Genomic DNA, 27218 nt, shown 5'->3' on the forward strand with positions numbered 1-27218 from the left:
GTGAGCACAATTATTTTTCATTAAAAAATACAATAAAATATCACCACCCTTCTAAAATGTATACTATGTGTATGTGACACAATTATCAAGCTTTTTCGAAATATCACAACAACAAAAATGTATTTTTTACATAGAAATTCACAACAGACGAAGTGAGTAAGTTCTATTTATCTTTACTACCTTCTTATCACATCCACCGAACTGATAAAGTGGACATGTACAGTTACATATTAGCAGGTGCTGATAACTATTTTCGATTGCTGGCATTCAGTTACCGATTTAAGTTTAACGAGTTAGGAAGCAATTGGCGAAATACGATTTCGAATTATTATAAAAATTAATCTAAGTTCAAAGATAGTTATAAAAGTATGAAGTACTACGTGTTGGTGATTGCAGCTGTGGCCTATTTGGCATATGTGCATGGGGGTAAATCAATGTTAATTAATTAATCAATTAAGCAAATGAAATATAGGTTATGATACAAACATATATATGATAATATCTGTATATATGCATATATATAAATGATAAATTAACAGTTTGGAATTATATACAATAAAAGAAAAAGAGGGTAGTGAAGTGAAAAAATTAGTGATATAAAATTTTGGATAATTCCGATTTTTTAAATTTGAAAATTTAAAAACAATTGTCTACAAATATGAATAATTCAGTGTCTTTAAATTAGTTTAGTTTTAAATATAAAGAGTGACTAACTAAGTAAATGAAATGACATAACTTGACATTTTTAAATGTGTGCTCAGCTAATCTTATCTGTGATTTCTATATCGAAATTATGTGTTCAATGTTCAATACCATATTAGTATATACTAAACTCATTTACAGTAATTAAAATACATAAAAATTCACCTATACATTGCTCCATATGTACATACATTCGCACAAACATATTAGTTAAGTGTGTTAAGTGTGCAATTAGATAAATTGTATTTTAAGAACTAAGCTTAGTAGGATTTAACGTATTTCTTTTGTTTGATTTCCGGATTTAAAAGACTTAATAGTGAAAAACAAGCTATTTCGGTAAAAGTTTTGCTTAAAAATCGGACTCGAGACCTTCAGAGTAGAAGCAGAGCGACCTTAAATCCCCTTTTTTAAACTGCCAGTCGGCGGACTTCCTTGAGTCTGTCAAGACCACAAGGGTGGGGTTACAATTTCTGATATGAAACAAAATAAAAATGGTGTCATATATGTACCTGGATGCGTGCAAAGGTCTCCGAGTAACATCTGATTTAAAAAATTCATTCGATCGCATCGGCACTGCAGTGAATTTCACACAAAAAAAATGCTTTTAATATAATAGTTCTGTGAATAATTTTTTAGGACCCAAAGAAAAAAACACGATTTTTTTTTAATTTCTAGACTAACCTTACCTTTTAATACACAGTAATAGATAATATTAATCACTGCACTAGGTTGAAATATTAATTTCTTCCGGAGAGAGAGAGGGAGAGAGAGAATCTGCAAGCTCACATAGGACAGACAAAAAAATAAAACTATTTTCTGTAATAAATGTTAAGAGAAATTTGGTATTCTAGAGTATTTGGGAGGATTCAGAAAGAACTGCAGACAATGTATTCTATTGAAAGAAAACCAATATATGGTTCTTACTCTATAGACGATAACGATAACTATCAATGATTTCTTAGCCACACCTATAAGCGAAGAGCTATTCTCCACATATACACCATAAACACTTTCTTATCATTTGTATGGAAAAATCACTGGTAGTTAAAAAACACTCTGTTATACATATATACTACGAGTATATACAAAATTATATGTGCGAGTAGAAGCTTAAAGGCAGGTGGTACAACAATCGGTAAACTAAGATAGCAGTACTTATCTTCATCAAACATATAAAGTATAGTGCGAAATGTTTGTTTATATTAGTATTAGGTCATTTCCGGATAAAGTGGTATAAAATTGACAAACAATTGCAGTAAGAGCTTTGAGCTCCAATAGTTACGTAACGAAGTTCAGTATACGTGAGAACTGACTTGAAGTTTCTTTAGAGGGTTAAAAGACTTAAAAATAATATGTGTTTAACTGTAACATAGGCTTCTTTATTAGATAAATATTTTTTTAATTAATTTAATTAAACAGTTTTTTATCATTAATTTATCTTTTAGATGCCTGCGTGCAGTGTAACTCTGCTACTGATCCTAAATGTGCAACAGATCCCGAAAATTATCTAGCCAAAAGCTGCAGTGTGAATACATCCGTTTGCTATACAAGAGTATACAGTGAGTACTTTTTGAAAGTTTTCTCAATTTCGAACCTATTTTAATGCTTTATCTCATATTATACACCAACTAGATGGCAATACGATACGTGGCTGCGCTTCTGAGTTGGACAACGCCACGGCAGCTAGTTGTCACAATGAGTTGGAATGCTTAATTTGCTCCTTTGCCGAAGGTTGCAATCGTCGCGTTTTCCCCATAAGTCGCTCGCAGTGTCTACAATGCTCGGGTAATTCGACTAGTGATTGTGCCGCTAATGTCTATGCCAGACCCACGGTATGCCCGACTTACAGATTGGGCGATAAATGCTACATTAGAAATAATGGTATGTGATGATTTCTGTTAAATGCTTTTTACAAAAAAAAAAACGAATATATATTCCATCTTTAGGCAAGAACAAGACGAATTCCTTCGAACGTGGTTGTCTGTCCTCCGCTCAAGCTAGGAAGCTCTGCGTGAATGAGGCGAACTGTTTCACATGCGAAGGTGTTGGCTGTAACTTCCTTTCCGCCAATAGCACCCAAATCCCGGTTGCTCGCGATGGCGCCGCATTCGTTAGTTCTTCGATTGTTGTACTCGGCGCCGCTTTGGCAATGTTGCGTTGGGCTTAATATCAAAACGAATGTAGACTATTAAATCTACTTAATTTTCTTTTTAAGTTCATATTTTTTATCAAGTAAAATTCCAGCGCCTTTTATTGGCGGAAATGTTGTATTTTTATTTTCCAATGCATTTTCTTTTTGAAATACTAAAATTATGAAATGTAATAAATGCCGAACAACAAAAGAAAAGTTTATGAAATTTTTATTTAAAATGTATGCCGCGACAGGAAGCACAATTTCCAGCATTGCAATTCGCTGTGAAATTACGAAATAAAAAGGAGCCCATATGTACATATGTATGAATATATGTATTTATGTATGTATATGTAAATGATGATATCGCTTCAAATGTAGCCCATATGTGCCTGCCATTTATGTACGTTTGTGGCACAAAGCATATGAAAATTACTTTTAATTTTATGAAGTGTGATCAAAACGATCTCGCCGTGCAAAATGTTGCCTCAAATGGTTGGTTGGCTCTTCCCTACATTTTGCCTTAGTTTGCTGGGAAACAAATGCTTGGCGTTTTACAGCTCCATCAACATTTGTAATTTTATAGGGAATCATGTGCATAAGTAGTCCATAAGTGAACAAATTTTTGTATGACATTAGGGTGGTTGATTTTTTTAAGATTTTTGACATCCCAATTTTGGACAAAATTAAAAAAAAATAAACACAGAAATATTGTTTTCTAGAAATTCACTAATTCGTATTCCCCGAAATTTTAAACTATCCCCTATCTCTGATTATTGTTTTCTAGATATTCACTAATTCGTATTCCCCGAAATTTTAAACTATCCTATCTCTGATTCGATTTAACTTAAAATAAATATTAATCGTTCTATAGATATTTGGGTTGAACAAAAAATCGTCTAATTGATGAAACTCCGAACTAAACTTTTGAAAACATCTTTAGATAGACACCAATCATATTATGCAAATATGTTCAATAACTTAAGGTCCTTCGAAGAGCAATTTGAATTTATACCGATAGCGTCATTAAGAATATTAAAAACATTATTTCTAAGGAGTTAATTGGCAACAAATCTTAGTTACGAGTAGTTAGGTAGCCTCATCTAGTTTGAATATCACTATAAAGGTCTCGTGCAAAGTCCTCACCCATTTTGAATATCACTCATTGAATAAGAAATCTCGTAAAATGTGTCTATTGAATTTTTGAAACTGGGATATATTGACTTAAATAAATAGGCCACGGCGAATAATGTTTTTTACCGAGCACAATCGAAATTATATAAATATATATTATCATAATGATAATGGGATATCTTTACTTAAATTTATGAAATTATTAGGTCTACAACTTTGCTTCCGCCGCTTTCCAATAGATGTCCCTAGGGTCAAGCACTGGTCGATTAAATTGTTTTTATATCGATCTTGGACATTTGTGTCAACATTAACCCAACAAAATATTTGTAGACATCTGTTTGCATCCCAAACTTATTCTCAACTGAAAATGTCACTTTTTGAGCCGAATTCTCGACATTTGCGAGAAATTTGCTTTTCTTTTTTAGTTCCAAGAAAAGTGCGGCTGAGGCTCATCGAATGCTCCTAAGTGACAAAAAGCCTTAAATTTACGAAAAAACCGCGGAAGCAAAGTTGTAGACCTAATAACATAAACATGATTAAAACCATCATAATTGTGTAGAAAAAAAATATATATAAAAAATAAAAACCCCCAACTCGCTCACAAAAATGCCCGATCACCCTAATAAGTGCCTGCCACACTCGTATTCATACACATGTACATACATATATACATATGTATATTAGAAGTACCGGAAGGGCGCCTTTATGTGCGCTACATAAATGTGTCAACGCTTTTGCATTGCTGCCACTTTATTGAACTTTTATTGGAGTTTATGCGAGTTGTGAAAAATATTTATGCACTAAATGCACTTAAATTTCCGAAAATCGCAATAATTTGTTACACTGCCGCCAAAAGAGGAGGGGGCCGCATTGTACTAATATAATTGTGAGCAATTGAAATGCTTTGAAAATATGTAAGTAAGAATAAATAATTTTACATTGTATGCATTTACTAAGTTATGGCCTCATAAGTGAATGCGGCACATATGGTAAGTAAAATGCTGCAGAATTTATAGACGCTTCCGCTGCAAATTGTAGGAAAAAGTGGAATTTTTGTTTTTTTTCAGACTTCAGAGATAGCACAATAGAAAAATAAATAAATTTAAATAAAAATATATTTTGCATAGTAAATGAATTTTAATGTATGTCCGAGCCCCAAAAGCTTGAAGGAGTGCGGTTTGGGTTGACGTAGACTAATTAGGGAATAATTTAAAGAGGACTTGCTTGGCTAGTAGCTGTTGAAGCCTCAATTATAAAAAATACATTTCAACGCTGCGAAAAGCTAAGACAGTTTCGTACGCTTCCACGGATCATTTCAATTGTGAAATTGTGATACTTATGTAAATTCGCCTGAATATAAATAGAATGAGTTATATTGACTTTAATGCCAACGATATATTGCCCTCAGGAAAGCTTAAAAGAAGAAATAAAGACGTACGCTTCGGATCTGGCTGTCCAATGTCAAATGTTTCTGTGAGGCAAGTGTCACCCGCTGTTTGGCCAATTCGCTAGACACAGATAAAGAATATATCCTGGATAACAAGTAAAAAATCTAACTATATCTACTGAATGACAAACAAACAAAAGAGTTATTTAGAGTTGATGTTATGTCTTTATTTATGGAATAAAATTTGCTGATGCCCCAATCCCTTATAGACTCTTGAAGACTCAAGATTGGTATAAGTAATAGCCGTGACATTTTTTTGCCATCCCCATGATATACATAGTTTCGGTTCACAACCACGCCTACTCTCTTTATAACCCCAATAGTGAAGTCTATCTGATTGGTTCACTTTACAATATATAAGTTAAGCATCAGTGAAGATATCGGATATCATTGCAGAAATATTATATTTTAAGATGGCATAGCCCATCTAAATCCGGACTAACTAAGGCCCCAGATATCAAACATAAAGTCCTAAATAAGTAAAAAATTTCGGTTACACACGAACTTAGCCCTTCCTTCTTGTTATTATTCAAATTTTGGAAATATAAAACAATCACGCCTATTTTGTTTGGCAAAAAGATTAATAATTTTCTAAATCACAAATTTTACAAATATCTCGCATAAATGGCCGTTTTCGCAAGTTTAGAGAGTTGTTTTGGTAAGAAAAGTAAATTAACTTTCATATTCAGTATTTCAGATAAATACATACATACATATATTGGCAAAAAATCGAGTTAGTTGGTTTTCACAAGCTTCCTTTTAGACAAATTTTTTACTATCAAAATCATTCGCCGTAGAAAGGAACAGGCAGTAATCACCTGCTGCCACATTCGGACTGTATGCATAAAAACCTCCCAAACAAGATCCAGCAGCTTCTGGCGAGTCATTATCGATCTGTGTGACCTGGATCGATTCGCTCACTGATATTGTCGTTAGTGAACATATTAAAATTTACTACCGAAATTCGGAGTCAGTGGCCTCAACTTTAAGAACGCTACGTCCAATTTATGTTCGTCAGAATAGTCATGTAAGATCAAAAATTGAGCGTCTAATGGAAAATATGAATCCCAAGGCACAGTACAAAATGTTTCCGTGTCAGTGAGACAAAGAAGTGTCCGTAGTGTCGAGAATATTGCTGTTGCTAGCGCATCAATTGAGGAAGACACAAATCAGCCTCTCACACGTTGTTCTCAAGCCTGGGGCATCTCTGTGACGTCGTTGTGGCGAATTTCGCGAAAAGATCTTGGCCTTACAATATCAAATTTACGCTAGAACTGAAGCCGCTTGATCATCAGTATATGTTCGTGAATTGGGCTGGGCAACATCTTGAAAATGATGATCAAGCCCGGCACGTTAGTGTGGATGGGGAGCGCTACCGCTCAATAATAACCGAATGTTTTTGGCTCTACTTGTATGATATGGACTTAGACAATATGTGGTTCCAACAGGATGCCTTCATAAGCCACACAGTGATTTATAGAAAACCAAGTTTGTTGAACGTGTTATCTCACGAACTAAAAGCGTGCCCGTGGTGGCCATGCAAAAGAAATCGAGTTCTATATATTATATAATGGCATCGAATGTATTTTCACAGGAATAAAGAATTTGATATTCCAAACCGTTTTCTTTTATTTAAAAAAAAAACTTTTGTAGGGCTCTTGTTACGAGATTTAAAACACTGAAGCCATACATTGTAAAACTAAAGAATTTTTTTTCTAAACCAAATATTTGTGTAATAATGGAGATGTTTTCAAAATAATGATTAGTCATTTAAATAAAATAAATAAATTTACAACTTTCATGTGTGGTATGCATGATATTATTGCATTAAATTTCCAGAAGAATTTCATAGTCATAGTTTAAAACGAAAATACGATACTAAAATAGTACATTCATACGAATATTTGCAAATATCCCAATGAATATGCTAATAAGAAAGAATAAGAAACAATTTATGACTGCATATTGACAGTTGAAATATGCAATTAAAACTTGGCTAATAATAAATATAAAACTAAATGATGCTACACGATTAAAAACAAGCAAATACATTGAGTATTTAACAAATTGCAGTTAACAAGAAAAAGGTGGGAGGAGAGGAATAATCGAGTATGCCAAATAACAATAATAAACCTGTGTATAATTCAGTAGCAGACGTAATGACGTATAAAAGGAAACGCACACAACAAATAGGCAGGTATTTACATATGTACATACATTGCTATAAGAATTTATATAACTGTAATTTCCTAAATTTCGAGAATGTGAATAAGTAGTAGTTTTATTTGTTAATTTAATTTGTATTGCTATGCGCAAGTAAATCACGCACACACACACAAAAGCAAGCATATCAGGGTCTGGTACAAACACCAGAACCACAAGTAAAAACAAAGAACAGTCCCAAACAGAAGTATGTGCATATATAAGAAAATCACATACTTGCTTTAATTTGTCAATGATAGAAACCAGATCACCGCTTTGCTGCTGTTTCTACTTTGTTTTTGCTTCCTTCTTCTGCCAGAAACACTAACTTATGCCAGAGTAAATGTTGGAAACTTATTTTGTAACGAGTATACAAATCTCTACAAGTATCGGCTATAATCGCTTAAAGCGGTTCCTACGCCAAATATATATATATATATATATATACAAATCTCGGGAATAAGAATAACAACTAGTATATAGCAATAACAACAATGCTGCTGCTTGCATTAAATTTTGGCATCAAACAAAATAACAAACACAAAAACAAATACAAAGCAACGCACCGCACAACAAAATGAACGACCACTCAACTAAAGCAAGGTAAAGAGAAACAAAATCCAAAAACAATAATACAACAACAAAGTAATTGAATTACGCTAAGCATCCACAGTTTGCTACGCCATTGCTTTGTGGCGATCGCTTGGCTCGCACGGTGTTGTTGGTCGCACAGGTAACCACCACCACCACTCGTACACCATTTTATAATCAAAGCCGCCCGCAGTGAAGTGAATTGGCCATTTGTTTCCACGGCAAGCCACGGCGAATAATGTGTTTAACGAGCACAATCAGAAATTATAGCCAGAAAAAAAGCCAGAAGCTGCGAGCAGTGGCAGAGTGCGCAGAGCACTTTCTAATACTTTTTCAACGTACATTGGCTTCTGTTTTGCTTACCGCTCGCAGAAGCGATCGGTTCATACAAATGGCATTTCAATTGCAGCAATTAGATTTGAATTTAGTACCTAAACTATGGAGTAATTTGATTTTATAGCAACACAGTGCCATAATCTAAATACAATATTTTTCAATTGTTTGCAATTGCAGTAGCAGCATGAAAGGGCCATGTGCACCTTAACAATGAGCTATTAAGTAGCAAACTCGGTAAGAAGATCGGGGCTGTGTGACGAATGGCAGCGTAACAAGAAATACATTTTTGGTTCATTTCAATTTCAAAACAGCTAGTGGGCGGAGTGGCATTTGAGAGCATAATAAGAAGTTTGTGAGAGAATAAATGTGCTCACGGCACAGGCGCTGCGGCATAATGTACAGTGAGTACGCGATATATGTATACAAATACTATTTCACTAAAATATCAGTTGTTGCTCTTTCAATGTTAGCTTAATTAAATAATATGTAAAAAAGTATCACTCACCTGATGCGCGTAAAATGATGTTTATTTAAGCTGCAATGAAAAAAAGGATTAATAAGTACATGTTGAAAATATATCATATAAGTTTAATTTTTATAATATTTTACAAAGTAGCAATGTAGAGGTGTAGCACCAAATATTCAATTACTAAGACGGAAGTTGTAGAAGTTCAAAGAGACATATTAACCATATAATTTATTAACAATAAATCCACACGATCCATTCGAACTCGAACTTTAAGCAATCTTCGAGTGGTAGAGCGCGTAAGGTTGCTGATCCGTATTCTTCACACACACTATAAACGATTACGTAAGTTTAAATTGAAATTATAAGAATTAATCCTTAAAACACTTTCACAAGCTCCAGTTGGTAACGAAATAGACAAAATACGGAGGTCCAGGTTTAACTGGTTTACCAATAGACTTGATGCACTATATCTAAGTGAATATAAGAGATAATGTAGTTGGAAATATTGAAGTTGATCTAAACCAGCAATAACATAAAGAAACCAAGAGTATACTATCAGTAGAACGAGGCTTTGTGGGACCAAATCTTCATGAGGTGGAGCGCTACATTACTGGGAAACATCAAGCGGTGGTGTCAAAATAATCAAGGATTACATAGAAATATGAGCTTTTTCGGCCGATTGTTTAACGAGTTTAGGTGGGTTTCAGAGGTTAAAAACAATGATATTTAATTTGTTTGTGTGTTGTCCAAGTCCATATCATCCAATTCGGTTATCATTGAACGATAGCGATTCCCATTCACAGTAAAGTGCCGGTCTAGATCATCACGGAAGAAGTCGGCGGCCTATAAACCGCACCAAACCGTATTTTTTTTCAGGGATGATATGGTGACTCATGGAGTACGTGTGGATTGCTGCCTGACTAATAACACATACTTTGCATATTGGCGAAGCCATTCAGCCAGAAATTATCCTCATCGCTAAAATGATTTTTCGATGATATTGCGTATTATTTTCAAGTTTTGCTCAGTCCGATTCACGAACATACGGCGAGTCTGGTGGTCAAGCGGCTTCAGTCCTTGCGTCAATTTGATCTTGTAAGGATGTAGGCCAAGATCGTTTCGCAAAATTCGCCACAACGACGTCACTGCGATGTCCAACGCTTAAGAACGTTGTGTGGGAGACTGATTTGGGTCTCAATTGGTGTGCTAGCGGCAGCAATATACTCGGCACTTCTTTGGATTCAAATTTTTCCACTAGATGCTCAATTGTTGATCCGACAGGATGAGGCCACTGACTCCGAATTTCGGTAATACATTTTAATAATCGTGGATCGTATGTCTTTCCATGATAAAATTGCAAACCTTACTGAAGAGCAATGTCAAAAGAGCAGGAAAATATGACGTCGTTTGCTGTCCCTATCGGTCTAATTTGGTAGCGTCTCTATTGAAAACCACTTTACAATCATATATTTCATTTAACCAATTCAGCATATCAAAGATACTTATATAAACAGTTTTTTTGGAAATTATGGTCAAAGGGTCTATATCTTAGAATTTTACTCGGATCGATTTGAAATTTTTAGAGAATATAGTACCATAAAAATGGATTTTTGAACTGTATTGACTTCACCAAAATACATGACTTCCTGTGTCAAACTAATATTGGAGTTAATTATTCTCTTTTGAATCGGAAGAATTCTTAAAATAATATAATTTGAATTAAAAATACGCTTTAAATGCTATGAAACTAAAATGAATATGAAAACAAATAAGATTTAGATACTATATATAAAACGTCCTCATGTCTAAATTTAAATTTAAATGATACAGGACTAAAATGTATGAAAATAAGTAATTTTGAGAGTAATTAGGAAATACTATGATAAAACTACATTATTTCCAAAAACATATATATATATTTTGTTAATTTCTGAATTTAAAAATAATACTATTACTATAGTAATATACTTATAACCATTATTACAATTAGAATATTAACTTGTTGAATAGTTAAAATATTATAGTTCTTCTATTAATATTAATAATATCACTTATCTGGAGACACCTGTTTCCAATTTGTTTTTTCCTTCAAAATAAACTCTCTCTATGTCTCTAAACAGCGCCGACGCAAATGAAAGTCACCAATTGCAGTATCGATCCGCTGATTGGTTCAGAAATTTTAACCAACCGAAAAGTGTTGAAAAGTCAAAACACACTAAATACATTTTGAACAAGCGAAGAAGCAACGTAAGATTGCACCGCAACGCACCGATCCCTCGACTCCAAGAACACATTTCATATGTAAATATAAATAGACACCCAGAAGAGTATCTCGTGTGTGTGTGTATGGCTGTGGGCTACACAGCGTTTGAGAACTGCGATCATTGGTTTATGTAAAGATGTTCAGATGGGGATCATTCAGTCGATTTAACGCAGCTGAAAAACAGTCGAGTTGTGCGCAGCGCATCGCCTTTTAATCTGATTCTGCAACAATAGTGCCGTTATTCTGCTATAACTCGTTACACAGAGCGCATTGTGAATGCGGAAAGTGAAATCGGAAATTTCATTACGCAAAACCGGACACTTGACACGGAACTTCCGCTATACGTAGACATATTGAATTTTTCTTCGCGCCGCAAACTAATCGCAGAACTTTCGGTTAAATATATTTTGTTTGCTTTCTTCTGAATTCATATCGTCGACAAGGTGTCAAACGAATGGCTCAACATTGTTGAAGCGCCATAGAAGCGATTCCATCATTTCGCGCTTAACGCGGTGTGACTAGTTGAAAGTTTAATTGCGGTGCTAAAGAGGTGAACGCGCTGAAAACAAGAGTGTCAAGATACAATTCGCAAGTCGATAGCGCCACAACAATCATCGACACTTCAACGGTGGTCGTGTGAAACGGGTGTGATGGATATGTTGGCTTTGTAGTGATTTCTACTAATTTGTGTTTGTAAGAAGTGTTATCTGATTGATCGCATACAATTTCACATTAAAGATTAATTGCGATTGTAGAGATCTATTACAGTACGCGCCAAAAAAATCAAAAATACGAAGTTCAGACAAATTGTGCGAATGATCTCTAGTTCTAAAAAAATAGCAATAATAATAAATTACCGCAAGTTCAGCGTACGCTGAATCTATTTTACCGTGCCGTCCAAGAAGTCGAGTTATTTTGAGATCGCGAAACTTTTCAACACCTTTAGACATTTCGCTTGCAACAAACAAATGTGTTGTACAATAAAAAATTAAAAAGAAAAATCAAACAATGATAAGCTAAGTGTAATTGGCAAATTCCGTTTTCGACATTTTTATTGTGATTTCTGTGTGAAATGATTTACTCTCGATTTCATTCTTTACATACCATCATTCGCACCCAAGATCAGTGAAATTTTGTTATACATAATTTGACAAGTGCGCGAAAAACTAAGTGTGAAAATTATTGAAAACAAGCAATTGATATGAAATCAAATAAAATTTAGTAAATTTTGTATAAACAGATTGAATTGCAATCATTTGTTAAAAAGTGTAAGCTGACTAGTGCAACCTACAGTTGGTGTAAAACAGCTTTTTTCATTGTTTACATTCGGAACTCCTAGTTTTGTTATGCATCAGGCTATTTATCGACGACCCGTGACGAATTTTATGGGACCCAACGAGTGTGCCAGCGCTATGGTTTCCACAATGTCGTTTATGGATAACGGTGGTTTGAGTACCAACATTGCAGACTATGGTTGCTATACAACAGATTATTGGGCAGCTCCATACACCGGAGGACTCAGCCCGATGAAACAGATCGAAGGTGCATAAGAAATATGAAATTTTAAATTAATAAAGTGATTTTTGAAATAATGAACATTAGATTTAGTAGATACTGTATATGGTAATAATTTTTAAGGTAAATTATGTAATTTTATACGGATCGATGCAATATGGAATGTCTGGTACTACCATGTGTTTTTTATGGGCTATATTTTCAGATATATTTTAAGATTTTTTAAAGGATTTATTTGCTGACTTCGGAGGTGTCAAAGAAGTTGCCCAATTGTTGACATGATACTGGTCAACTTAGTAACTAAAACAAAAAAATTCAAAGAGGTTATTAAAGTTGAAAGTATTTTCAATATAGTGACCTTAGATTTTTGAAAAATATCAAAAATTAACAAAATGGTTTAGTTCCGGAAAAACTCGTTTTTTGGGATCAAAAATAAAAGCCATATTGGCATATTCAGTTTCAACTATAGCTGTTTATGCCAGCAATCGGTCGCTCTTTAGAACGCTGACATTAAAAATTATTAAAGATACGACTTACACCTTTCACTCTGATAAAGCCCCTTAATCATTATGAGTTAGGCAAACAGTACTATAAAGGACACTAAACATATAGTTTCTGTACGGTTTTTATTACAAATATATTCAAATTCTTTATATTGTTTTAGGGGTTAGGGATAGCCAGAGACACGAAAAAATTAGAATTTTCAGTAATTTTTTTTGCTATTAAATCATGTTATTTTACATAAGTAATAATATGGCATTATTGTACAAAGTTTTGACTTAAAGTCATGAAAATTTGAAAACAAAAAAAATAATAAGTTATAGCTGTCTGTGTTGACGCAGTTTTAAAAAAATATTCTTGCGGTGACAATCATAAGTCATTGGAGATTCATCTAAAATCAATCGGATAAAAAAATTTGTTTTATAAATAGATAATTATGGCCCTTTTTTCAAAAATTAACAAAATGGCGGACTCAGATAATATTTTTCTAGATTTTCAGGAAAAAATCAACAGTTAATTGGTCTTAAAAAATCTATATTTGTGAAATCTATATTTGTTTCGTTCAGGCCTGAGTTTATTATGCATTCTAAAAGCTGTAGAAATTTCATTAAAATCTACCGAGCGGTTTTCAAGTTACAGTCGTCACCAGTTCAAAAAACATAGTTAACATATTATATATATATTTATAGCATATTTTTAAGATTTTTTGAAAATTCTGACTACCCTAACCCCTTAAGACAAGCGATTTTAATTAGAATTTTAAATCAACTAGATGTTAATTGTTTCTAATATTAACATGTCGTCTTTAATTTTTGAATTTTACATCCTCAAACGGTGCAAACTTTATCATACATATATTTTTGGAATGATGTAGTAAAAGCTTAATATACATGTTGTATGATATCTTCCGTTATTTCTGAAAAAAAAATATAGTTTATAAGAACAATTTCAAATGAAGATATTCTGGTAACGTAATGCTTTAATTGGTCTGGACGATTTGTATAGGACAATATAAGATTAAAATAAAATCTAGCTAACACGAAAATTTCTTCATTATATATATGGCAAAAATTCTCTTATAGATACTATACTATCACAGGTTTCTAAACAGACTTTGGACAATTGCGTTATTTCACATTGCATCAAACCTATTTTTCATTCTCACTAAGTTTACGAGGTACATATAATATATAGCAAAAAAAAAATTGTTCCTAAAAAATTGTTCGAAAAGTTTAAATAAAATTTAGTAAATTAGGAAGCACATTTAAATATTTGTATACCCAGAATTGTAGTTATTAATATTTATCCGAACTCTTACAAAATCACATTTCTTTATAATAACCTTTAAAACTGCTGAAAATGCAGAGGAAACATTATTTATTTTTTAATAATTTAATACGAAAGAAATTCATTAGATGATGAGCATGCCGATGACGATTCATTTATTTTTTTTTTTTCAAAATCGTCTCAAAATATGGTGAATTTGTGAGGAGATTATCACAATACGCACTAAATATTTTAGGATAATTAAAAATTTTGCATTCTCTATAGAGTATATCCTTAAAAAAAAAACTAGTAACTTCTAACTATGGTTAGACTAAACTAGAACCACCTCAATGATACTACGCATCTCACCAATTTATTACCGACGCTAACCTATTTTTGTGTTTTAATTAAATCAATTGTATTTTTACTAGCATCATCATAATACAATTTTCATATTTACAAAGATGATCGAAAGAATTCTGCGATCTTTCAAAATTCCTGTTGATGAATCTATGTACACATTTACTCACTCAACAGATGCAAAAATATGCTACCACCGATAGACCATTAAAAACAAAAACACTGGTGCCGACTACAAACCCTTTTTGTTGTTGGAATTTCACTTTCTGCTGCGCTACAATTAAATACATAAATCATTTTTAAAAAATGTTTTGCAATGTTCAACATAAATTGCCAGCATCAGAGAGCGAATGTTTATGTTTACGTTTGTAATATATGTATTTCTCTGATTTATATCACTTTAAGCGGTACGAACGTATAGAATTTAAAGGAGGACGATCAAAAACACACGCACGCACGCACTCACAAATTTGTATAGATGCGAACTATAAAAGTATAATTTGGCATGCGTGTGATCGCGATTGTTAAAGAAGACATCAACATGTTGAATGTCTGATTTGTCGCCCATAAATACGACAAATTAGAGGCAGAAAACAAGTGACGCGAAGGTGGTACATTCTCTCAAGTATGTATTGCTGTGGTTCTGCATTGGTTTTTCATAGCTGACAGCGGTGCTACACAAGAAAGTGTTGCATTCAAAGCGAGTTGGGGGAGGGGATGCAGACGTGTGTATGTGTTATATGATGAATTGGAGTGATTTTCGCAAATCTAATTATCAGACGGGGCACTCGTTTGTATTCCGAACAGCTATAGCTATGAAATATACATATGCACATTTGTATATAGTCTCTGAGCGACACCGTCGCACCGAGTCAAGTTGTGAAAGGCGACGATTGACACACTTGTGCCAAGTTTTATGTATGTGAGGTAGTTTTAGTACCACATGTGGGTTGTTTTGGCACATTATTTGGGTATTAACTTAAAAAATATGATGCCAAATCTTTTTAGAAATTTTGAATGCATACAATCCATCAAAATCAATCGGACAAACACCAAACAACGACTCTCGATTTTAGTTAAAAAATAATGTGTATACAGCAAGTTTCAAAGAACATTTTACCATTTTACATATACATATAGATATTTTCGTCTCATACAGTTGCTATCCTTACGCAGTGCTTGCTCCTCAGTCAACAAATATACGTGCGTATAAAGCGGGAAAGCCCCACAAGTTGACCTCTGTACCGAACAGGTCGGCAAACCATTAATTGTCGCGAACACGGCATTGGAATGTTTCTCTCGATTGTCCTTATTTTAAATTGTTGTTCATCTAGCTAGAGTCGTGAATTACATTTACAGCGTCATTACAACAGTTGGTTGTGTTTACGACAATTTTGGTGTCATTTTGCCGTATTTACTTGGCGTCGGTTTTTTTCGATACTTTTATTTTTAAATCGAAATTAATGAATTCGAAAATCAATTAGCACTTGGCACAGCTAATTGTTTTTCTGTCCAACATAAAAAAGAAACTAACAATAGTAAATAATTATCTGGGAGTACAGAAGGGACGAAAAAAGTACTTGAGACAAAAAGTAATAGAATCTTAAAAAATATTCTGAGTCTATATATATAGTTTGTAAATGTTATCTATAGAGAAATTTAAACAAAAAAAAGAAAGTTTCATGGTTTACAAAATCGATAAGATTGATCCACCTCCATAAAATGTTACTTTTGAATCAATGTTATATGAACTATAAATCCAAGTTTCCAAGGACAAGTTATAGGTCTCTGCCGAGATAATGTTGAGTGAGATTTTTTCATGGAATAAGAAAAAGTTAGAGACCTAGGCTTTATATAGAACGAATATCTACAATCCCTCGAATGTGAACACGGTTCCTTCAGTCTGTCGATTTTGTCGTCGTTACAAGCTTTGGAGAGTTAACTCGCAAGTTTACAGCGATCTTACGATCTGGCGATCTGGATAGTGATCTAATGATTTATGTCACTCTTATATTATATCTATGTTCTCTATTAAGTATACTTCTCGAAACCCTATTGCAACAGTTACCCTAGTTCCAAATCACTAGTTATATTGGAAGCACAATAAATTCAAACCAGCAATGGTTTTCAAAACAGAAATTGTTAACTTCTGACAAATCAGTTGGTTAAAAGCAAATTTGAAATATGGCTTCCGATGGAAAGGCAACACACTAAAGTCAGCTTATATGTTCCCCAATAAGGCCCAAAAAATGCTTCATCTCGTTAGATTTAACTTAGATTTTGAATGAGGTGGAGTTAGTTTAGAGAGATGGGATAGTATCTAAAACTATATCAGAAGGCATGATAATTACAGATAACAACAGATCTTATTCCTATATTAATGTGAAAGATGAGTTGATATCTCTCCTCCAAACAATTATCTACATGTTTTATAGAAATAGAATATTTTATGCTTATAAAAAGTGATCAAACCGATATATCGACATTGACAGAGCTCGAATGTCAATGCTGAGGAAGAGATTGATTATCGTCTGAGGTATGAAAGTACTGCGTCTGCATCTGCATCTATATAGGATAAAATTGGTTGGAAACATGATTGTCGATTGGGCTAAGATTTTCTCTGCTATATAAAGAGTCATTATCAGATATTTTTGAATGAGAAATCGTAACGTTGTTAAAAATAGATACAATATAAGATTAGCTTTAAAATATTAAAAAAAATTAATTAATTTAAAAAATAGTGAAAAATAAAATTAAAAAAAAAATTAAATTTATTATAATAATTAATATTTTGTTTAAACCAGCTTGCATACAAACCGCTGGCAAAGATCGCAGTTCATACAAGCCGCTCGAGCACATCGATGCCAAAATGACCGACTTAGAGACGCAGAGCAACAATAGCAGTGGTGGCAATAGTATTAGCAGCAACACGGGCAGCAGTTGTTCAGATAGCAGCAACAACAACAATAATAACAACACTAGTTATAGCAATGGCAACGAGAATGGCAACAACAGTATTACAACAACACAAGGCAAAAAATATAAGAGCAACAAAAAGGATGCGACAGCAAATAACAACAACAATAACAGCAAAAGCGTAAGTGTCGATTAAATTGTAACGATGTGTGAACGAACGAACAAGTAATAGGTTTTCAATTTCCAACAACAAACAGGAGGAACCTATGCATCCAACGCTGGCACAGGCTGTGGTCGTGCTAGAAACGAAGGCTTTGTGGGACAAGTTCCACGAACAAGGCACTGAGATGATAGTCACCAAGACTGGACGACGCATGTTTCCAACATTTCAGGTGCGCATCGGTGGACTGGATCCGCAAGCGACCTATATAATGATGATGGACTTTGTGCCAGTCGATGACAAACGCTATCGCTATGCATTCCACAAGTGAGTAACGTTACGAAAGTGAAAGTTGAGAAGACTGTTGCAAGCACATTAACAGCATAATTTCTAATAAATAATTTTCAATTTTATATACATAATTACAGTTCAAGTTGGGTAGTCGCTGGCAAAGCGGATCCCATCTCCCCGCCACGCATACACGTACACCCCGATTCACCAGCGCCAGGTGCTAATTGGATGAAACAAATCATTTTATTTGACAAACTCAAATTGACCAATAATCAACTGGATGAAAATGGACATGTAAGTGCCACCGTACATAACTAAAGACACATACATACGCATGTGCAATTTGTAAATATTTCTTGAGAGGCTTTGAAAGATTTATGCGCCTTCTGTTGCTTGGGTCGCACACATTCGCCCGCCACGATTTAATGGCTGACAACCATTTGTTTTCCGCATAGTTGAAGCTATGGTGAACTGGAATTTCAATCACATACTCGTACGAATTTTGCACACAATTCTGCGAAAACAAATAAACACGCTAAAAATGTGCGGAGAGCATACGAAAATAAATTTGTTTGTAATGGAAATAAAAATCGTTTAGGAAAATTAGTGTAGTCGATAGCAATTGTTTGATTATTTTGCGGGCAAGTGCGCCTTGCGTGTTGAAAGCCAAATAGTTTATTGATTTATTCTTAACACTTTCGATGAATATTTATTTGCATATTAAATTTTTTGGAATATGCCCAACGGTTTATGACTCATTAGAAGGAAAATAGAAAGAAGAAAAGTCAATATATAGCCAATTCATACCACAGTAACTTGACTAACGGATGTTTGAACGGTCTTTTAAATAAGTAACATGGGGTGATTACCATGCCCAAAAAGCGGCAGTAATCCAAATTAAACGAATTACTCTGCCAAAATCAATGAAAACAATAGCTCGATCCTGCGATCGGAATGTCAAAAGATCTAGTATTAGATCTACAACTTTGCTTCCGCCGTTTTTTTGTAAATTTAGTTTTTTTTTGTATAAAAACGGTTACAAATGTCGATGAGTCTCAGCCGCACTTTTCTTGGAATTAAAAAAAAGCAAAACTTCCCGCAAATGTCGAGAATTCGGCTCAAAAAGTGACCTTTTTGGTTGAGAATAAGTTTGGGATGCAAACAGATCTCTACAAATATTTTGTTGGGTAAATGTTGACACAAATGTCCAAGATCGATATAAAAAAAAATCGATTTAATCAACCAGTGCTTTACCCTAGAGACATCTAATAATATCCAACGCCTACTTCGTATATAACGGTTTTGCTTACAACTGGCCGTTTACCGATTCGAACTAAATGTGATATGCAGTATTCCCAAGACCTCCCTTAATTCGATTTGAAACAGTGTAATATAAGACTTTGCCAATACAGGAATCGAAACAAAATACACAGTTCATTAGTCTCATATACTGATGGTCCCCACTTTGGATTTCTATGAATACGTTTCCTATCATCCCGTAGTTCAAGTCTAACGAATTTGATGACGTCTGTTCTTACTGTATAATTATTCAGTCCGTCCGATTGACTTTCAAATGGTTCGTTCAAGCAATAAATTAATGAAACTAAATTGCTATTTCTCTTGACATAAGGATCTACACATTGCCCTTAAGCTACTACTAATACAATTTCATTATTTTTTAGTGCTCAAATTTAATATTCCCCACAAACAATTTTTTAATAATAAATTCTTATTTCCTATAATTTCAGATAATATTAAATTCCATGCACCGATACCAGCCACGTTTTCACATCGTTTACCTGCCACCGAAAAATAATTCATTGGACGAGAATGAGCATTCGAGCCACTTCCGCACATTCATCTTCCCGGAGACATCATTTACAGCCGTCACTGCCTATCAGAATCAACGTGTAAGTGAAATTTATCATAATTTGTATATGAAATTTAAGCAATGAACTCATTACACCGAAATATCGCATTTCTTACGTTAAGAAGCTCTCAAAAATTATTCCAAAAATGTCTAGAGGTACACTGATATTTTATATTGAAATATTAATGTGATTTTACTTCGACGACGAAATAAATTTATTCAAAGAGACTCTAGGGACTAGACTTTTTAGATAAAATTTAAACAGTTACACTAGACCTTTTGTTTTGAGCGATTAAATTTTACTTTAATATGTTTGTATCTTAAATGCGCTAAAATATTTTCATCAAATTTCTCGTCCATCCTTGCGCGATTCAAAAATATTTGAATTCTTCAAGTTCTATTTTTTCAATGACTATATTTTTATACTCGCATGTGTGCATACTTTTAAGCGCCGCGAATCGCCTGCGGAAGCCATTGGCAACATATGTTTTAGCCATTCATACAATTATTATTTCTATTTCTACATGTGTTGTTGCTTTTTGCTGGTTCTTTTTTACTATTTGGCTTACTTATTGTGCGGAATAATTTATTGCAATCATTATTTCGATAATTTGAAACACACACATTCTTCTAGTTTGGGCTTCATGCATACATATGTACATATTTTTCTATAGATTATATATCAAATATGTATACACCACTCAAGTTTATTGTATGTATGTATAAACGATTAGGAATTTTTAAGACAACCAATCACTCGTTCACACTTTGCTATCGTTCTCGTTTATATAATTTTTGTAATAAAAAAATAATGCCTTTAAATTATTAAATTAAACATAAAACCATGTCCATTTTGAAATCTGGAGTAGTTTGGGAATTTTATGATGTCAGTGTCAAACGTTAGTAAACGTGTTACGAAATAACGATCCTTTCAAATGTTGAATTTTGTCACACGGTCAAACTATGATGTTGGTCTATCAAAAAAAATCCAAGCTAAAGAAGTCCGACGAAAGAACTAAGATTCGTTTCCCCGTATAAAGTATTTATTATGTTCTATGCTGAAGTCATACAAAACACCAAATACCAAATAGAATTACAGTTGGGCGACTACACCTAATTTTTCAGCTTGTTTTTGAGAATTAATTCCCCAGATAACAATATAATAGTGCTCAATAGTTCTTTATATTTTTGAAAATTCTAGCCGCCCACTTTTTCATATAATACATAAATATTTTTCCTCCGAAAAATTTGAAAGCCTCACAGTCTTAAGATTTTTATTGGAATCGACAAATGTTAATGTCATTTAATTTGATGAATCCCTTTTTGACACTATCTTATAGTGAATAGTATCTTTCTTTAGCATTCATCTTTAAGCCATAAGAAATTGTTAAAATTGAAAATTATATTTCCTCTGCCTAAACTTAAACACGTTTTTCTCGGAACCATGTTTTCAAAGTCGGTTGTCAAATGTTCTCGAAAACTACTCAACCGATCTTGATGAAATTTTGCACAGGTGTTCGAGATACAATTTACTCGTGCTTGAACGAAGGATTTTATTTTATTTTTAATTACAACTTAAAAAAAAAAAACTAAAATGTCTGCCAAAATTCCAATTTTTAGTTTTTTTATCTTTCCTTCGTTCAAGCACGAGTTTATGGTTTTACCTAGAACACTTATTTTTGTGTTTTTCATTTTAATACTTTTTTTTTTGAAAATTTCAGAAATTATTCTTTAAATATGTAGCTATAAGACAGAAAACAGTTTCAATTATATAAATAAATGTTTACATAGAAAAAAAATATTGAAAATAGTCCATTTATTCCCTCAAGGGCAAATATGAACATTAATGTCTTCGAACATTGGCAATAGTGGGTCTAGTAAAAATAATCCATTATTTTCAAAGAGATGACTTTTGTCATTTATGAAAGGTGTGAAAGGCGTTACATAGTGATAGTGACTCGATAGAAATTTTGGAAGCTTGTTTGGCATGTTCTTTTGCATGCACCTTATAGTCCAGGACAGCACCAAATGATTATTACGTGATCCTGTCTATGGCGAACTTTTAAAAATGGACTCTCCTAGTTATGAAGAAGAATTCAAATTTGATGCTTAAAAAAATCAAAAAAGTAAAAAAAATGTATTTTAGTGTAATCCGAAAGAAGCAGAAAGAATCGGCCAAATATGGCCGATGCCGATGCCGATACCAAGGCCGATTAATCGGTCGGTCTTTACAAACTATATTCCTGATACCTCTGATTGTAATTCTGAGATTCATAACACTACTACTTGTTCAGATTTGTCTACGACATGGGTATCACACACACATCTATGCTCATTTAAAACCATTTATCTAACACTAAAGAGTGTAATGAATACTGTAATGAATTCCCTTTGAAAACAGTTCCTTTCTTAGATCTATCGTCAGTTAACTCTCAATATCTATTAACAAAGCCTCTACAACTGTCAAATGATTGAGTCAATATCTTAAAGAAAATACAGTATCTCGCATCAAGACGTTTCAATAAAGATCGTGAATATTCCGACAATTTCCAAACAGTTTAAAATTTTGTATAGGAGATGTTCAATTAAAGAAAAATATTTAATGTCAAGCACTAATTTGACAAAACTTTATACAATTAGAATGATTACATATGTATAGACCATATGTTTCAGCAATAGTTCACCCACTTTTAAAACACACTGTATTCTTTTTATTTCATTTCAGGTTACTCAATTGAAAATTGTCAGTAATCCCTTCGCCAAAGGTTTTCGTGATGATGGAACTAATGATGTGTAAGTACTTGATTTATTTAAATATAAAATATGTTAAAACGAAGTGTCAACAGGCAGTTTTAAAGATATGTACATGCAAGAGAGAAGAGTAAAATACTTGTATTCTTGTGCGCATAAAATGCGGAAATTATGAGACTGATGCTGCTTTATGTATGTAAATATGTAATCGGGCACATTTATAACATTTGAGCACATAATTTTCTCGCAATAAAACATTGTTTATGATATGATTTTTGTTTTGTGTTGATAACTTGACCCAATTACATATTAAATACGAGAACAAAACACGACGAAACAACAGACACATTGACGACGCCGGGCCAGAGGATTAGTGCAACGCCGAAAAGGGCATCGTGCAACATGTTCTTTGGCACCGTGCGCCAACATACAGTTATACATCATATGGGCTATGTGGGTGAGAAGGGCGTGCGTGGCAATATAAATAAAACACTGAGATCTAAATCAAACAAATCATTTTCAAAATCAGACTCATCATATTTTTTAAATGTAGCTTCTTTTATAAATATCTATTTATGTAAACAAGTCTTAAGTAATTCCAAGAAATACAGAGGAATTTTTGTTTTTTTGTAGTTAAAAAAATCGTACATCAAAACACTTAAAACTCCCAAAAAAATATGCGCAATGCATTTGCTTGGATTAGAAGTAGAGTTCGATATGTTTTGTTGTGAATATGAATAGGAAGAAGCGCTGGGATTGTAACATTTTTTGAGGACAAATATAAACAAATTTTCAAATTTCAATTGATGCAGACAGTGTGTGTGCGAGTTAAAGTAGCGGCAGAGAGAAGTTGATTGATAGAGGTTAAAATTAGGGTACTTGGCAGTGAAGTAAACAAAAAAGATAACAAAATTCTTATTTTTTATTTCATAAAAAATTCTCAAAAAACAATTTGAGCTATATATTTATACGATTGTAAGCAAAAAAAAAATCATTTCACCCAAAAAGAGAAATCCAAAAAAGGTTGAAATTAAAAAAAACGCGCAAAAATTAATATAAATCATATTTTACACCACAAACTTGTATTTTAACTCTTTAAAAAAAATCGTAATTAATATTTATGAAATTAAAAAAAAAAAATTGTTTCGATAACCTTGCCATTATTTACATCAATTGTTATTATTATTTCGTTTTTATTTATAGCACTGGTGGATCTATGGGCATGTCCCAGATGAGCCAAGAAAGTCAGGCTAGAATGAAGCAACACAATGCCCAGCATCATCACCACCAGCAGCAGCAACATCAACAGCACATTCAGCAACAACAATTGAAGGCCAACAGTAAGGATGTAAATTTAGGTAAGTCCAAATCAGAGGAATTTTATAATAACAATTTAAGTATGTACTTGCATTGGGGTGGTATAGAATTTTATCGTTTTGGTTAGTATTATTTTCATTTTTTTTTGTTCTTCTTTGTGAGAAATGAAATCAGTGCTCTGCTTAAATATTCAATTTTACTTTAATTTTTCATGTATTATATTATATTTCAAGGAACTTAAATGGACGACCCTTATGGGAAAAGTTTTAGATTTAGAAATAGCACAAGTAGCCTTTAATTTTAAAGGGTTTTTCAATAAGAGCGCTAGAAATTAAAAAAAAACGATATGGGATTTCAAAATTTTATTCCTGTGAAAGTACATTCGATGCCATTATGTATGCAACATCACGGGCATGCCTGCAGAAGTCTAGATCCTGAACTCAATTTTCGATGGTTTTCAAGTATAAATCGGCCAAAACTGCTGCAATTTCACGTTCTATATTCGTACGAAGTGCATCAATCGTCGCTGGTTCGGTGGCATAGAGTATAGACTTGTCGTTGCCCCACAAGAAATAGTCTAACGCGACCAATTGACTGGCCCATTTCGTGAGATAACACGCTCTACAAACTTGGTTTTCTATAAATCGCTGTGTGGCTAGCGGCGCCATCCTGTAGGAACCACATATTGTCGAAGTCCATATCATACAATTCGGACCAAAAACATCCGGTTATTATTGAGCGGTAGCAATTCTCATTCTCAGTAACGTGCCGGTCTTGATCATCATGGAAGTACGACCCAATGACGCCGCCGGCCCATAAACCGCGCCAAACCGTAGTTTTTTCGAGATGCAATGGTGTCTCATTGAGTACAGGACGATTGCTGCCAGAACAATAAGGCATATTTTGCTTATTGACGAAGCCATTCAACCAAAAATGAGCCTTATCGAGGAAGATGATTTTTCGATGAAATCCGGATCATTTTAAAGTTGTTGCTCAGCCCAATTCACGAACATACGACGATTCTGGTGGTCAAGCGGCTACAGTCCTTGCGTTAATTGTAACGACGTCACAGAGATCTCCAACGCTTGAGAACGTTGTGTGAGAGACTGATTTGGGTCTTCCTTAATCGATGCGCTAGCGGCAGCAATATTCTCGACACTACGAACACGTCTTTGTCTCACTGGCACGGGAACATTTTGTGCTGTGCCTGTGGATTCAAATTTTTCCACTAGACCACTTTTTTTGAGACCACTGACCTCGAATTTCGGTTGTAAACTTTAATAATTTCGACTAGTTGTTGGATCGTATATCTTTTCATGATGAAATGGCAAACCTTACTGAAGAGAAATGTCAAAAGAGCGGAAATATATGGGGTCGTTTGCTGTCCCTATCAGTCTATTGCTATAAGAAATAGCTCTCCGAATTTGATCTTTGGTATTAATAATTTTAATAAAAATTCCAATATTAAAAAAGAAATAATAGAAATTCTCATTATCAATACTAGCAAACTTCGTCCCACCCTAGTGTAAGAAGAAAAATAGAAAAACGCATTGCGTATTTATTACAATGCGCGCATTTTCGTAATATATTTCTGCCAATATACCAGTACTAAATGAGTATATTCCCCCCTGACAGTAAAACACTCAGCGCGTCTTCGTAAATCTATCAACACTTGCATTTAACACAATTCATAATTAATTTTTCCCCCACATGTTCGACGCACTGTTCACCAATTTTCTTGTCTTGCAGCAGTCGCCGAATTGGAAAACCAACAGAACGCATTGATCTCCGCACATGTGATTCAGCCAGTAAACGATTCGCCCAGCGCCGCAATCGCTGCCAATACATCACCAGAATTGCTGGGCTATCAGCAATGTCTCTCCAGTGGCGGCAGCAGTAGCAGCGTAAATGGACATATGAATAACGGTTTAATGCCACCAACACCAAATGGAGGTGGTCACCACCACCTGCACAATCCTCATGCTCACCATCATAATCACGGTCAGCACAGCATCTCACCGAAGCTGGATCACACTGCAGCGAGCGCGAATACGACAACAGCCACCGGTGTGAGTGGTGTAACCAGCGCTTATGCGCACGCTGCACACAATGGTGGCAGCAGCAGTGCAACCAATGCTGGCGGTCTCATGCCAACGACGCACACACATCACGCACACTTCAGTGCCGCCGCCGCAGCCGCGCAGAGCCAGATGATGTCGACGGCGGTAACGCAGTCGCATGTGTCACACTCACAGGTGATGGCCGCGAATATTTACTCGTCGATTGCACAGCCATACGCCAGTGAGAACAGTAATTTTGGCGCGATCTATCATCATCAGCACTATCACAGCGGCTATGGGAATCCCTATGACAAGCTGAAGGTGACGGGTCACATGCGTCAGTCGCCCGCCTCGACGGCTGGCAGCCCAACAGCGATGGCCACGGCAGCGGCCGCGGCAAATGCTTACGGCATCAGTAGCTATCAATCGTTCTATGGGTCGCCGCATCAAATGATGCGTCCCAATGGTTATATTGATTTGGTGCCGAGATAAATACTTTGCTGTGCATCGTACAGCGGAAAAAGTCAATATATGAAAAGTCAAATATTTTATTTTTAAGTGCAATTAAATGAGAATAATATTAATCCATAATTTGTAGTAAGTTTTGTTTGCACTCAAAGGAAAGTATTAGTTTGTTGAATTTATGTATTAAAATAATTACATATTTTTTGCGCAATATATCGTAAGTAGTTAATCAGTCAGAAATCGTGCAACTCAAGCAGTGTAATTTCATGTTTATGCAATTAGTTAATTTATTTGAATTATGTGTTTATCAAATTTATAATTTATTTTTAGTTCAATTACCGAGGTATTAATTTTTGTTTGCCATATGCTGTATAATAATCTAGTGATCTAAGGAGCCAAAAATTTTATTGTAAATATGACATTTGTATAGATTAAGAAATTAAATAAATAAATTAATACATACATATATAA

At 34.1% G+C, this 27218-nt stretch overlaps 2 protein-coding genes and 1 long non-coding RNA gene across 4 annotated transcripts in view; 2 read left to right on the forward strand and 1 right to left on the reverse strand.

Annotated features, from left to right (window-relative positions):
• Window positions 1–27218, reverse strand: part of LOC128921869 (uncharacterized) — a 103723-nt gene that overhangs the window by 24706 nt on the left and 51799 nt on the right. Inside the window, exon 3 of the long non-coding RNA XR_008471183.1 lies at window positions 9049–9078. This is a non-coding gene — a long non-coding RNA (uncharacterized LOC128921869). The remainder of the gene's footprint in view (window positions 1–9048; window positions 9079–27218) is intronic.
• Window positions 263–3049, forward strand: LOC105210608 (uncharacterized). Its single transcript, XM_011181673.3, has 4 exons — window positions 263–426; window positions 2148–2261; window positions 2335–2583; window positions 2649–3049. The coding sequence occupies exons 1-4, from the start codon at window positions 369–371 to the stop codon at window positions 2867–2869; spliced, it is 642 nt and encodes a 213-aa protein (XP_011179975.1). The 5' UTR covers window positions 263–368; the 3' UTR covers window positions 2870–3049.
• Window positions 11402–26996, forward strand: LOC105210607 (T-box transcription factor TBX1). 2 transcript variants are annotated; one of them, XM_011181670.3, is made up of 8 exons: window positions 11402–12817; window positions 17722–18014; window positions 18091–18320; window positions 18422–18578; window positions 20033–20194; window positions 22880–22947; window positions 24109–24263; window positions 25972–26996. In XM_011181670.3, exons 1-8 carry the CDS (start codon window positions 12622–12624, stop codon window positions 26772–26774), a joined length of 2064 nt encoding a protein of 687 aa, XP_011179972.1. In that variant the 5' UTR covers window positions 11402–12621; the 3' UTR covers window positions 26775–26996. The 2 variants fall into 2 exon arrangements, with proteins under 2 accessions (XP_011179972.1, XP_011179974.1); XM_011181672.3 differs by having other exon boundaries at window positions 11403–12817; window positions 25975–26996.

The sequence above is a fragment of the Zeugodacus cucurbitae genome, chromosome 5, assembly GCF_028554725.1.
Source record: "Zeugodacus cucurbitae isolate PBARC_wt_2022May chromosome 5, idZeuCucr1.2, whole genome shotgun sequence".
In the NCBI taxonomy this organism is placed as follows: Eukaryota; Metazoa; Arthropoda; class Insecta; order Diptera; family Tephritidae; genus Zeugodacus; species Zeugodacus cucurbitae.

Coding starts and splice junctions, on each gene's coding strand:
- LOC105210608 (XM_011181673.3), top strand. CDS start 369: ATGAAGTACTACGTGTTGGTGATTGCAGCTGTGGCCTATTTGGCATAT. Junction 427..2,147: donor TTTGGCATATGTGCATGGGG/GTAAATCAATGT, acceptor TTTATCTTTTAG/ATGCCTGCGTGCAGTGTAAC. Junction 2,584..2,648: donor ATGCTACATTAGAAATAATG/GTATGTGATGAT, acceptor TTCCATCTTTAG/GCAAGAACAAGACGAATTCC.
- LOC105210607 (XM_011181670.3), top strand. CDS start 12,622: ATGCATCAGGCTATTTATCGACGACCCGTGACGAATTTTATGGGACCC. Junction 12,818..17,721: donor CCCGATGAAACAGATCGAAG/GTGCATAAGAAA, acceptor TGTTTAAACCAG/CTTGCATACAAACCGCTGGC. Junction 18,579..20,032: donor AACTGGATGAAAATGGACAT/GTAAGTGCCACC, acceptor CTATAATTTCAG/ATAATATTAAATTCCATGCA.